Below are 13,576 nucleotides of genomic sequence, written 5' to 3'. Positions count from 1 at the left end.
GAGCTCTGGGAATTTCAGTAGAATCATTAGCCAAAGACATATGACATGACATATATACTCTTCTTAAAGAATAATGGAACCAATGAAACAAATGAAAATTTATATCAAAGTTATTTTAGTGCACATGTACACACACACACACACACACACACAAATAGAACACAATTCCCAGAACATAACCACTTGTTGGATGTGGAATGAGAACTTCACCTAAGCCAATCTCCCATAAAAATACCTCCTTTTCACCTGTTACTCAGAATTGACAAGTATATTGCCTCCTATGCTCCAAACAAATCTCTCAGTTTTTTTTTCCTAAGGCCTTGTTTCCATTCTTCTTGTCTAGGTTGAGGATACTCTTCAAGAGGGGACAGCTAGTCTGTGCTGTACCTGCTCTGAAGACCTTAAGGAGGAACGTTGCTATAGGGTGATATATGGAATATTTAACTTCTGGTACAGCAAGGGTACCGGCCAATCAGAATGGATGCCAGTTCGAATGAACCCCTTATGGGTACATGAAGACTGAAGTTCATTCAGCTCCAGATGAATTAATTCCCAGCAGCACAAAGGAGATCCAGGCTGTGATTTTTAATTAGACTCTACCAGAGGCTTATTGTTAGAGGAGATGCTTTCCTGTTTTCTTAAAGAAGCCACTTTTAGGGTGCAAAGACCTTGATCTGTTCTTAAGCTTCAGCCTCATTCCAGCAAGTCTCCATATAAGGTGCCAGCTCAGTTTTCACCCATGGCATTCTCCAGTCAGCCCCACCTACTTGGGAGTCCAGGTCTGTCTGCTTTTTTGCCATACAGAAAAGTGTAAGTTCTTCCCTCTCTGCTGTCAGAACCCGCCTCCTCCTCTATAGTAGGATTATACATATTTAAGGACATCTTATTCTTACATGGAATGTGGCTTGGCCCATTCATAGATTGACCAGGTCAGTAACAATCATCAACAATACATTTCCAAAATCTGGCTTATTTAGCTTGAAGCAAAACCACACATGGAAAATCAACAGTCCAGAACATGATGTTCTGTGGCAAATCCAGTCAAATATCTGTCAGAAGCTTTCCTTCATCACGAGAAGAGAGAACATAAGGCCTGACAATACTGAATTGCTATTAATGTATCTAAACTCTTTCTGCACTTATCATGGACCAGGAACAAAGTGTTCATGGACTGACACCTTTCCATGGACCATACTAATCCATGCATTTGATTAGTATCTTTATCTCCTCTATAATCAAATGCATGGGTAAGAGTGTGTGTGTGTGTGTGTGTGTGTGTTTGTGTGCACGCGCGCACGCGTGTGCATGCTTCTCAAGAATGAACAAAATTTTTCAGGCAAAAGGGCATATTATAGGAAAAATCCAGTTAGGAGGGGAAGATCCACCTAATGCTTATTACTATATAAAGGAATTAACATATCAGTTTGAAAGGCCACAGTCATGTGCCACTTAACAACAACGATATGTTTGGAGAAATGCGTCGTTAAGTGATTTGTCATCATGTGAACATCACAGAGTGCATTTACATAAACCTGGATGGTACAGCCTACTACACACCTAGGCTACATGGTATACCACCGTCATATATGTGGTCGGTCCTTGACCAAAACGCTGTTATGCAGTGCATGCCTGTATTTCACTAGTTCAGAAATTCCCTATCAACAGTGCTCTCCAATCTGTTTTCAGATTGGATGTTTGTCGTATCGTGGCACATGTAGGAAATAATGTCTATAAGTCGCTTTGAAGTGTGATACCCTGAATAAAAATATTCTTGTCAGCTGATGATTCATCTCTCTCTCTCTCTCCCCGCCCCCATTTTCTCTCTGCGTGTGTACCTACATACATGCAACACAAACATACACACATATATTTCTGTTGAACATTGGAAATTGAGTGAGAACTAAATTTTGAAGCTTCTGAACCCAATGCTTTTCTCTTTCTTATAGGAAATTTTTAAATTGTTCTACTTAGCATGTATCATAGCATCCCTTCATAATTACATCAAAAAAGTCTTGGTATCAGACTTTCTTTTTTTTTTGATATGAAAGAAATGTCTGTCATTTATGCAAACTGCATGTAAATCTGGTTGCAAGAAAGTTTATTGAGGGTTAAGTGGATAAAAAGAGGGATAAGGAGGAGCAGAGGGTGTGGGAGGGTTGGGGAGACAGGAGGAAAAGACAAAATAAGAAAAATTTCGAACACCCTTCATGGAGTGGGGCAGAAGAGAGAGTTTCTGCTCTATGCTTAGAGTTGGAAAAGGCAGTTTATCCAATATTGAGTTACACAATGGAATTGGTTGCACTACAAGTTATATTTTCTTCAACTTTTAAACAGGAACAAAACTTTCCTTTTCCCACCCCTACCTCCTCATGCCTGGCTGCAAACTGTCATTGCTGGAATTCCTTGCACACTATAGTTTCAAAACGTCAGTGTCCTTTTAAAAAGACTTGCTCTTTCTTATGAAAAATCAGCTACTTACAAACTTGTAGATAAGGAAAGCATTCTAAAATGAATAGTGTATGTCAAATTATATATACATAGATATATATTTCCTTTAGAATCTGTAATTGAAAAGATTTTTTCATTACCTGTTTTACAGGCTTTTCCTCCCCTTTGGTTACAGAACGGGCCTTTTTTAATCGTCTCATTTATTTTGCCGGTCTCACAAGCCCTTTGGAAACAGATTTTTTATTCCATTTCAAATAAGCAATACCTAAGGCGTTCTTGGATTCACTGGGGTCAAACAGGAAAAAAAAGTAGGAGTAGAGGTATAAATGAATTGGAGAATGAGAGTCTTGAATCATTTGATGAACAATAGCTTTCACAATCACCACTTTGAGACTGTTTTTTAACATCGATTTCAGTCTTCAACTAGACCCATTTATCAGGTGGTTATTTGATGGTGGTTGCATTTTATAACTAAATAGACATCAATATCTTACGCCCAATAAAATTTGGTACAAAGCTTATACAACGAAACTAGCATTGCCTAAAACACTGGTGTTATGTGGTTCACCAATCAAATACTGAACTCTAAAATAAAAGATAGAAAAAAATGGCTAATTTTATTTCAGCAAAAGCATAAACTTATAGGGAGAAATGAAGTCAATGAAATTGAAAACGTAGGACAGAGTGAAAGGGCAAAGATGCAGGGCATATTGAAACTATGAAAAAAAATCAGAGTGAAACATACAATAGTATTAATGGTATTAATGGTATTAATAACAATCATTATTATAACTAATAATATTAATCATTAATAACATTATTGTAACTTATAATATTAATATTATTGATAATAGTTATTATTGATAAAATTTGGAGCAACTGCATAGATATATTAAATCATAAGAGAAGTACAAGTATGAATACAAATAGAAGAGAAAATAGGTAAATCAGTATACAAAAGTGATAATGTATTTGACAAGAGTATTGAATCTCAATAAGAAATTTCCAGAAAATATATAAGGGACTGTGTTATCAAGAGAATTAATGTCCAGTTGTTAAATGCTGCTAACCCAGCACTAAATGAAACTTTTGAGGCATTATATTTTGAAATTCATATTGTAAACTATTCAATAAATGATATTGGGATAGTTTGGATTATTATCTCATTTTTATACCAGGATAAATTTCACAAGGATATAAGGTGTAAATGTTGCAAACAAAACAAGTAAAAACATCAGAAGAAACCTGATGAGGCAGAAAAGGGTTAATAAAAGTGAACCTGAAGGGGGACTGCCCAGGTTCCTGCATCTCCTCCCCAGGAACCACCCAGGCTCAATCCCCTAGAAACAAATCTTAGGTGTTTTAAAAGACACTCATAAAAAGAGGAGATAAGACCCAGTTGGTTTTAAATGGTTCTTCACACATGCGCTAACTACCAAAACCTGTAGTTAGTTGATCTCCAGATTAATCATAATGCAATTAGAGTGGAATGAACATAAAGGCTTGCCTTCCCCCCCGCCCCCCCCCCTTCCCCCTTGGGTTTTTCTGTATGCATTCTGGGTAACAGCATGTGCAGAAAGAAAATAGTTATATAACCAACATATGTCAATCAAATGACCTCAGTCTATGCGTCACATCTCCTGCCATAAGGAAATTTACCTACACTTTCCTATGTAAGAAAAAGCTAACCCTAAAGTTAGGTGCAGTCCTCTGCCCCGGCAACGTCTAGACCGGCTTCTTTCTTCTTGAATAAACTTATTTCCTTGCTCTCCTCACTTCAGGCTGAGTCTGTGAATTATTTTTACCTTTTGCGATTGACCAGGGGTGAATTCCAATGACACAACAAAACCATGGAAGAACTTTTGTATAATCTTGGCATAAGGAATGCCTTTCTATGAACAAATAATACTTTGAAAAACCCTGAAGCCATAAAGCAAAATAATGATATATTTGATGAATATAAAAAGGTAAAAAACAAAACAAAACAAAAAACAAAAATAGAGAGATAGATACACACACATATATTTGCAAATTGTATCACAGGCAAAGCTAATTTCCCTGATATATAAAACACTTCCATAATTGATTAAAAAATAGATCAACATTACAAGAAAACGTCTATGACTAGATAGAATATAGAAAGCGAAATACAAAGGACATTTAAATAAATAAAAAGATGTTCATTTCCATTATAGTAAGAAGAATGAAAATTAAACTGTATGGAAATGTCATTTCTTACCTAAGAGAGTAACAAAAATCAAAATACTAATAACACACTATTAATTTTCAATTGTAAAACAAATCACCACAAACTTAAAACAACACAAATTTATTATCTCACAGTTTCCGTGGGTCAGAAGTCTGACTGCATGGCTGGATTCTCTGCTCAGGATTTCAAAAGATTCAAATCAAGGTGCCAGTATTGCTACATTTCTTTCTGGAGGAAAGACTCAGAGGGAAGAACCCAGTTCCAAACTCATTTAGGTTGCTGACAGAATTCAGTTCCTTGCAGTTGTAGAACTGTGGTGCCCATTTGTTGGAGGAGGTCATTGAGAGGATGTGACCATCAGTTTACCAGTGAGCTCGATCCTGGGGGTGGGTGGGAAGGGGGTGCTCCTCACCCCCTGCTGTCTCCTTGGAATGTTCATTCTGCTTGCCATGCCCGCACTAGAGGCTGCCCCAAGGACAAAGCCTTGAGATAGTAAAGTGTTATTGAGACCATCTGGGAGGTGTAGGTGACTGAACCCTGTTAAGACCTCTGTATAACCTTTAAGATCCTGGCAGGCGAGTGTGGATATCTACTTGTCTTGCAGTCGCCCAAGACCAGCCTCGTTTGTAAGTTCCCTCGCTTATGAAACCTGCCACCTACCAATCTGTAGTGGCCTGCCTCTTTCTTTGTTCTTTCCTTGCCTTCCATGTACAGGGGCCAATTTTGAATTTCAGGCTGTGAACCAACACCATTCCTCACTGACCTGTCTCTCAGCCCTTTGAGGCCATCCATTTCTCCTCTTGTGGTTTCTTCCATCTTCAAAACAGCCATGATGCATGAAGTCCTTCTTGTGATTCAAATTCTGCCATGGGCTGGAGAAAGCTCTCCTAGAACGGCTAATGTTAGATCAAGCCCACCTGAATACGCTCCCTATCTTAAGATCAACTATGCTATATAGTGTTACATAGTCATGGGAGTGATAAGTTATCATATTTACAGGTTCTGGGAATTAGTGCAGGATATCTTTAAGGGAGACATTGTAGAAATCCTGCCTACTACACATACGGTAATAGTTTCCATGTAGGGGAAAACGTACTCCCATTAATTGCTAGTCAGACTATGATTAACATAAGCAATCTCAAGAGCTATGGACATGATAGGTCCATAGACCTGTGACTCAGTAATTCTACATTGTTCTATAGATATTCTCACATGATGATCTTCATCTCAGCCTTGTTTGCAATAGTAAAAGATTGGGAACAACCCAGAGTGCATCAGAAGTGAACCAGTTCAATAAATTATGGTACAACCACATAATGGAATCCATGCTGCTATAAAAATAATTACTTTTTATGTACTGCTATGACTTCCAAGATGTGTCGTGGAGTGAAGTAAGTGCATGAATGATATGATAGTATGCTATCCATGGTGTCCTGCACCAAGGGGACACAGTGATATCTGGAGATATTTTTGGTTGTTACAATGGAAGGTGGGGTGCTACTGACATTTAGTAGGTAGAAGGCAGGGAGGCTGCTAACCATCCTGCAATGCACAGAACAGCATCCTACACAATATAATTATCCGGAGAAAAATTTCAATAGTGTTGCGGTGAGAAACTCTGCTTTAAAACTACCTTTTTGAAAGCCCCAGGGTCTTAGAGTTTCATGAAAAAGTTTATATTCATTCTGGTTATTTAAGTATTACAAAATTCAGCCTAATTCTTTCCTAATCCTTCATATTTCCATACTGGAAAGTCCTGATATTTTAGATTGCTTGTCTTCCTGATTCCTTTAGATGTCCTCCAACTCTGTTAAGTCTTTCTTGAGACTGATTGGCTATAAGTGCCAACATCATTTCAGGTAGGACTGAAGATGGTCCTGTAGGAGGGTAGAATGACGCAGAAGTGAGTTTCCTGTTACTGTCAAGTGAGACCTTATCTGCTGAGAGATACTAGATAATTGGCTTAATTCATTGTTTCACTCAGGGAACTTGTAATTACTCAGAAACCAAAGGTATTACTTGCCACCAGGTATTTGTGCCCAGTGAGCATGAGGGGCAAAGCCAGAGTCACCACAGAAGTTTGGCAGTGGGAAGGGTTGGCAGGAGTTTCAGATGGCTAAATGAAGGTTATGCAAAAATTATGATGCTCAGTATAATAGAGTGGTATAATTACAACTGGTCCCTTTCATGGGAATAAGCCCTTCTGAGTTCCTGCCCTGTGTTGTTGTCTGTATTGATCAGGTTCAGCTGTCCCAAAAGATTCAAACCAATAGTGGATTAAAGCAAGATTTTGTTGTAATTCTCTCTCCAAGAAAACTCCCAGCGGGGTTGGTAGCTTTGCTATGCAATTTTGTCAGGGCCCAGGCTCCTTCTGTCTTCTTACTCTGTCTACCTTACAGTGATCAGATGGCCCAACACCATATTTCCAGCAAGCCAGAAAAGCAGAATAAGAGGAAGGAGACGGCATCTCCCATTATTTTAAGGCAGCACTTTAAGGGTACAATTCAGCAGTGGCTCATATCAGTTCCACTCATGCTCAGAACTTATTTGCATAGCCATAACCAGCAGCAAAAGGTAGAAAATGTAGTCTTAATTTCTATAGCCATATGCATATCTATAAATTCTACCATGAAAGAAGGAGGAAATGGATACTGAGGTACATTTAGTAATTTCTGAAATGTCTGTATACAGTAACACTTGTTACTAACAATAGAGAAATTGTATTCTTTGGCCTAGGTCAGTCAGTGGCTTTCTGTCATTCACTATATGCCTTGTGAAAATAATGAATTATTTTTCTGTTAGTGTACGTTACTGCCATCCAGTTCACACTATTCTACTCTATCCAGGCATTGATTAGTAATGTAGATGCTTTTAATGTACCAATTCATAAGAATTTGCAAATAATAATCACAAACACCACTACTTCTATTTTCCATTATTGACAACAACAGTTTCAAGAAATTTTCAAACATGTCTTTATATTTAGGACAACTTTAAAGTGAAGTAATAACTTATTTATCATATTGGTACTGTGGGAATCTTAAAAGAGTTGTGGGAAAGGCTGTTTTACAAAGATATTTAGGTTTTGAAGGATGAGTAACTGGCCACCGAATGGAAAGGCCAGTCCCCTCAGAGTGTGAAAATTATGTGAAAGCAATATATATATATATATATATATATATATATATATATATATATATATATCACATAATATACATATAGTGCCAAAAAATGTATCCACACTTTAAGAAAGGAAAAAACTATTAATTGTAATACTCAAAATATACCGATAACAAAAGGTGAATATAGGTCACGTTTGACTTCTGCAGTTACAAGAGGTGCTCAGAGTGGTTACCATCAGCATCCAGGCATTTCTGATTACAGCGAACTACTGCTTGAGCATAGATAACATCTCTTAAAATGTGTATACTTTTTTTGCACCACCTGTGTGTGTGTGTGTGTGTGTGTGTGTGCTTGTGTATATAAAATGCAGTGGGGAATTCCATGTAGTTTTAAAAATAAAAAAACAAAAGCCATTGCTGCAGTGCTTGGCTCCAAATTAAGAGAGGTCCGTAGAAGTATGATATAGAGGTAAATTTAAGGCAGGGAAATAACATTCACCTAATATGTTTTGAAACCCTAACCATCACAGCAGATGAAGATGAGGAGAGAGTAGGGGTTGGGTAGTGTGAATCTGGGCCTGTTGGAAAGGTACTCATCTAGATATGATGTTTGATTTCAAACTTCAGAGCAGCACCTTGGTTTCACAAATGAGGACACTTAAGTGTAGTTAACAAAGTTCCTGAAGCTTCTATACTCTTTGTGTGGTCCCTGGAACTGCCTGCAGCGTTGGAATCACCTGGGACCTTGTTACAAACACTGATTCTTAGGCCCTGCCCCAGATCTACTGAAACAGAATCTGCATTTTAATAAAAGACCCAGGGGATTGCTATGACATTTTTAGAAATAAAGGCAACTGAGCTGGGCACCTAAGGGGGCCCTGACTCCGCTTCCATTGAATTGTTCCCTTGCAGTTACATATTACTGCTTTAATAGATCCTGTGGGTACATCACTTTCACTGCTCATTTGGCTTAGTCTTAAGAGAGGTCCAGGAAAATGCCCCCACCAATGCCGTCTTAAAATTCTGCCAGGTCATAGCAAAGTGAGAGCCCTCTGGGATTTAGGCTGCAGTAGCATGTTTTCCAGCTACTATAGTGACACCTGTGACGCCGGGGGTCTTTCGTTAGACGCCTGTATTCTCTATTTGGACCGCCCACTCGCGAGACTTGGGCGGCGTTGAGCGGGGCTAGGCTTGAGGCGCGCGCAGCGTTCCGATGGTTGCCTAGCGACGGCGTCCACGCTAGTTCACCGTCGTTCAAGTCAGCTGCTGGTTTGCCCGCTCCCTAAACGGAGGACATGGTCGTACGCCGGGGCTCCTTGGTCTCCATCGACGCGGAACGCGCAATGGACCTTCAGCTGAGGGTGACTCCGACAGAGGTGAAGTTCCTGGACGCGCTATCTGGGAAGGTGTACCGCCTCCCAGTTACTGTCCACAATCTTGGCCCTATCAACCTGAAGATTCGGTTTTTGAAGCCGCTCAAGCCTCAGGTAACAAATCCAGGGGTGCTCGGAGCAGGACCTCGGGAGGGCCGGGCTCTGAAACCGCCTTCTCACCGTGGCGCCTGCTTTGTCCTGGGCAGTTGGCGCCCGGCGCCTGTGGGGATGGGGCAGGATTGAGTTTCCCGGGGAGCGGTGATGTAGGTGTCTCTGTGTATTTGTGTGCTCGCCTATTTGTTTTGTTTTGTTTTTGTTTTCCTTTTTGCTTAGGGTTGGGACACAGGGTGGGTAAATACGATCTGGAACCTCCCAATTTCTTCATTCTGGGTTTGGAAAGAAGGGAAGGAGTTTCCATGCCTGTCTCAACAGCCCAGAATCTATGCTTTATGATGCTCTAGAATTATAACGACAAAATTCTCTATTAACTGCCCTTTGAATCATAAAGTGCCCGATTACGCCAGATCTTGTGGGCTAATGGAAAGTTTTGTTATTCACATTTTAACACATATTTCTTGAGCACCTACTTATAGGAGTAGGTGTGAGGAAAGCAAGGACTCGTAGGACTTAGAAACTAATGGGGGAGTCAGTACAGGTCTAATCATCAGCAAAATTAATGTTCTGAGAGGCTGTCCCCCTCTCCTGATTTAAAAGTTGACAGAATTTCATCTTTATCTCACTGTTATTTTAGAGCATGGGCATATATATTTGTTTGTATCGACATAGAAAAATATATGGTAGTGATGAGGAGGTCAGTGATTAAAAGGACTTTTATGTTCTACTTTTTACACTTTAAAAAAATTGATGTACAGTTTATCTACACTAAAGTACCCAAATCTCAAAAGTAAAGCTTGATGAATTTATATATATGCATACACCCATGTAGCCACCACTTGGTTCAAATCAGTATTTCCAGCACTCTAGAAGTTTCCCTACCGTAATTGGAGTAATCACCGCATGGAGATGATCACTATACTGATTTCTAACACCACAGATTAGTTTTGCCTGTTTTTGAGTTTCGTATAAATGGAATCATGCATTCTTTGTTTTTGTATTTGCTTGTTTTATTAATAGTAATGTGTTTATTTTGTAATAAAATAGTTCATCGCAAGAGAATATTGACTACTCATTGAATCAAAAAGTATCTGATTCCTCCAAATACAATATAATTAGGGAAAAAGTTTATTATTTTACTGCCTTGCTACATATTTATTGAACAATCGAATGTATATCTGAAAATACTTTCTTTTAAAATTCAAGCTGGCAGTAATTCCAGATGTGGGCAAACACTGTTTATGGATGTCTCCTAGTTTTTCTGCAGACGGAAGAACAATGATATAATTTGTTTTATTTTAGTTTGTATCTAGAGTTATAAAGGAAAACTATTTAGACCACAGGTTTTGACATTGACAAGAGAATGGCCAGACAGGCTTACTACTTACAGGCCAAAGCCCTGAGCCCATCCATTATCAGTGTGAACTTCTCTTTGTTGCAAGATGTGATAGGTTCTCCTGATCCTTCATAGGCATAAAGGGAAGTAGGAGAGAGAGAGAGAGATTAGCAAAAATATGCATTAATTGTCTTGGAGGAAAAATGAAAAACAAAGTGCTATGTAGAGAGCATTGTCATTCATCATTATTATAATTACTTAGAAAATGATTCTAACAAGTGATAGTACTTGTCTTCCACCCTGGCTCAAGACCCTACATTGTCTGTGTACTGAATACCTACTATGTGCCATAGGCAGTGCTACATACCATCAACTGTGGGTTGCTGGTAGAAAATACACACTTTTGACCACACAGTCCTGACTCATGTGGCTTCTGGTTCAGTCAGGCCAGTCTTACTCAGTTGTCCTCTTACTCCCATGGCTCAGACTTTTTTTTTCCTTTTGACCCATGTTTTTATTCCCCCTCCTGCAAGAATCACCCCTTTCCAAATTCCACCCTTCTTTGAGGGTCAATGTGAGTTTTCATTTTCTCTAACAAGTTTTTTCTTATCATATTATCTGCAAATTATTTCTTCCCTACTAGATACGAATTGCATTTGCAGACATTCATTGTAGTTTGCACTTGTATCCTCATGACTCCCAGTAAATATTAATTTCCCTTCATGGTCAGTTCAGAAGCTCCTAAGAGCAGAGAGGTACCTTCTACATCTTTGCAGACCACTCAGAGTGCTCAGCAACTTTCAGTGTGCCCATAAGCACGTGCTGCTGAAGCTCTGGTTTTCCTTCTTGAAGATAACAGCTTCCTCAAAGGAAGATAGTCAAACCTGATATGTGGACTTCTGGCAGCCAAAGGCCTATGTGGGGAATAATCTATTGTTTTGTCACTGTTTTGTAATTTCAGAGGGGTTGTGACAGTTGGACTGTGGTAGTCATGAGGTATCAGAATCATTGTTTGCTGGAGTATGATGCTTTCAGACCATTGGTATCAACAAATCACTTCAGTGCTCTATATCTTTCCTGGCCAGAAAGCACTGCTTAAAAGCAGCCTGGCATGAAAAGCCCTGAATAATTAACGTCGACATGACCTCCATTGCTACTGATTGAAGCTCTTTGCCCAGCAAGGCTAGTTTATTAGCTGCCTGCGGAGAGATTATTTTCCTTATTCTTTTCTCTGCTTGTGTCTAAATATTCCCGCCCCCATGGGGAGCACATTTCTTGCTTCTTTTCCACCTTTTCCATCCATCTGTAAGCTTAGGCCAAGTGCACTTCGCTTCTTCCTAGCCCACAATAATCATGTTCTCATGTGGATTTTCATGGTACTTATGTCTGCATCACTCATGTGATACTTAAGTAGTCCCTGGCTTACATTATGTAACTTTCAAGGGGCATATAGCCTGCTTTCTTAGAGAGATTGTGTATTCAGGAGAGGGACTCTTTCTGGTTGTGGGGAAAGAACTTAAGTTTTAGAGTCAGATAGATATGTGTTTTGAATCCTCACTGCCAGAGTAGCGTTAGACATTAATGAACTCTACAGGTTCCAGTTTCCTCATCTATATGCTGGGAGCCTTAATATCAGCCTTATAGGATTGTCAAAGTACATTGAGATAATAGTTGTAGAATGCTTGATTATCATAAGTGCTTAACAGATAGCAGTTTTTCTCTTTCCCCGTTAATATTTTTTCCTGGGTCTAGCAAATGTTTTAAAAGAACAAAAGTGTTTTTTTTTCTTCTCTTTGGTCTATTCCTTTTTTCATATTTCCTCCAAGTTATAAAGTCTACGTTCCCATGCAGAAAGTATATAAAATGCTATATGTATGTATGCATGTATGAGTATATATTATGTAGGTATATATGATTCAGCAACATTTTTATTAGATTGATCTTCCTTTTTTGCTGTATTTAAGTACATGACACTTCTGAAGGAGCCCATGAGCATTTACATATTTCTCAACTGATTGCATGGTCAGTTTCAATTCTTGTACTGTTAAAAGCATATCTGGGGCAGCTGGATGGCTCAGTTGGGTAGAGCGCGAGCTCTGAACCAACCGGGTTGCCGGTTTGATTCCCATATGGGCCAGTGAGCTGCGCCCTCCAGAACTAGATTGAAGACAACGAGCTACCGCTGAGCTGCCACTGAGCTGCCGGAGGGAAGGCCGGATGGCTCAGTCGGTTAGAGTGCGGGCTCTCAACAACAAGGTTGCCGGTTCAATTCCCTCCATGGGATGGTGGGCTGCACCCCCTGCAACTAAAGATTGAAAACGGCAACGGGACTTGGAGCTGATGGGCCCTGGAGAAACACACTGTTCCCCAATATTCCCCAATAAAATTTTTTAAAAAAAGCATTTATACCTGATAGGTATAAATGCAGGTCATTGAGTCTTTGCCTTTAGGGCAGGAATATTGCCTATGTCTTGATATATCTTCTCAAATAATGTACACTGCTAACTACAGTTGCTCACATGTTTTCCTTACTAGGAGTTAAGATGTGTAATTTGATCTTTTTTCTCCCACTGAAGTTCAAACTGATTTTGACCAATCTGGATAAAGAACTTGCTTCTGGACTGCAGATGACAGCTACAGTGGAATATCGTCCTAATAAAAATGAAGACATTTTTGACCAACTATTTATTTTACTAGGAAAAAAAGCAATAAAAATCCCTCTCATTGGGTATGTATTCTTCATATTTCATGCTGACCTTTTAAGCACTCTTGAAATAAAAATTAGGGTCAAAGTCACATTCTGCATTTTCCTGGCAACTAGGGCTTGTATCTATAGTTTCCTTACGGCTGAACTTAAAGGACAAATTTTTAGCAAATTTTTGTGTTTAAACCAATGAAGACTGTTTGCAGGTATTTTTTATTAAGATAATTTAAAAAACATTCAATAATTGTCTGTATTCTTTTTTTTTTTCTT

General features: G+C 39.1%; 1 protein-coding gene across 1 annotated transcript in view; it reads left to right on the top strand.

Moving 5' to 3' along the window:
* Window positions 1-9,043: 9,043 nt before the first annotated feature.
* Window positions 9,044-13,576, top strand: part of CFAP47 (cilia and flagella associated protein 47) — a 374,965-nt gene continuing 370,432 nt past the window's right edge. Inside the window, exons 1-2 of the mRNA XM_033099951.1 lie at window positions 9,044-9,266; window positions 13,179-13,330. Of these exons, the coding sequence (XP_032955842.1) occupies window positions 9,075-9,266; window positions 13,179-13,330 (344 nt within the window). The 5' untranslated portion in view covers window positions 9,044-9,074. The remainder of the gene's footprint in view (window positions 9,267-13,178; window positions 13,331-13,576) is intronic.

The sequence above is a fragment of the Rhinolophus ferrumequinum genome, chromosome X (genome assembly GCF_004115265.2).
Source record: "Rhinolophus ferrumequinum isolate MPI-CBG mRhiFer1 chromosome X, mRhiFer1_v1.p, whole genome shotgun sequence".
NCBI lineage: Eukaryota > Metazoa > Chordata > Mammalia > Chiroptera > Rhinolophidae > Rhinolophus > Rhinolophus ferrumequinum.
The sequence above is the reverse complement of the archived record's forward strand: the minus strand, read 5'-3'. Positions and strand labels throughout refer to the sequence as shown.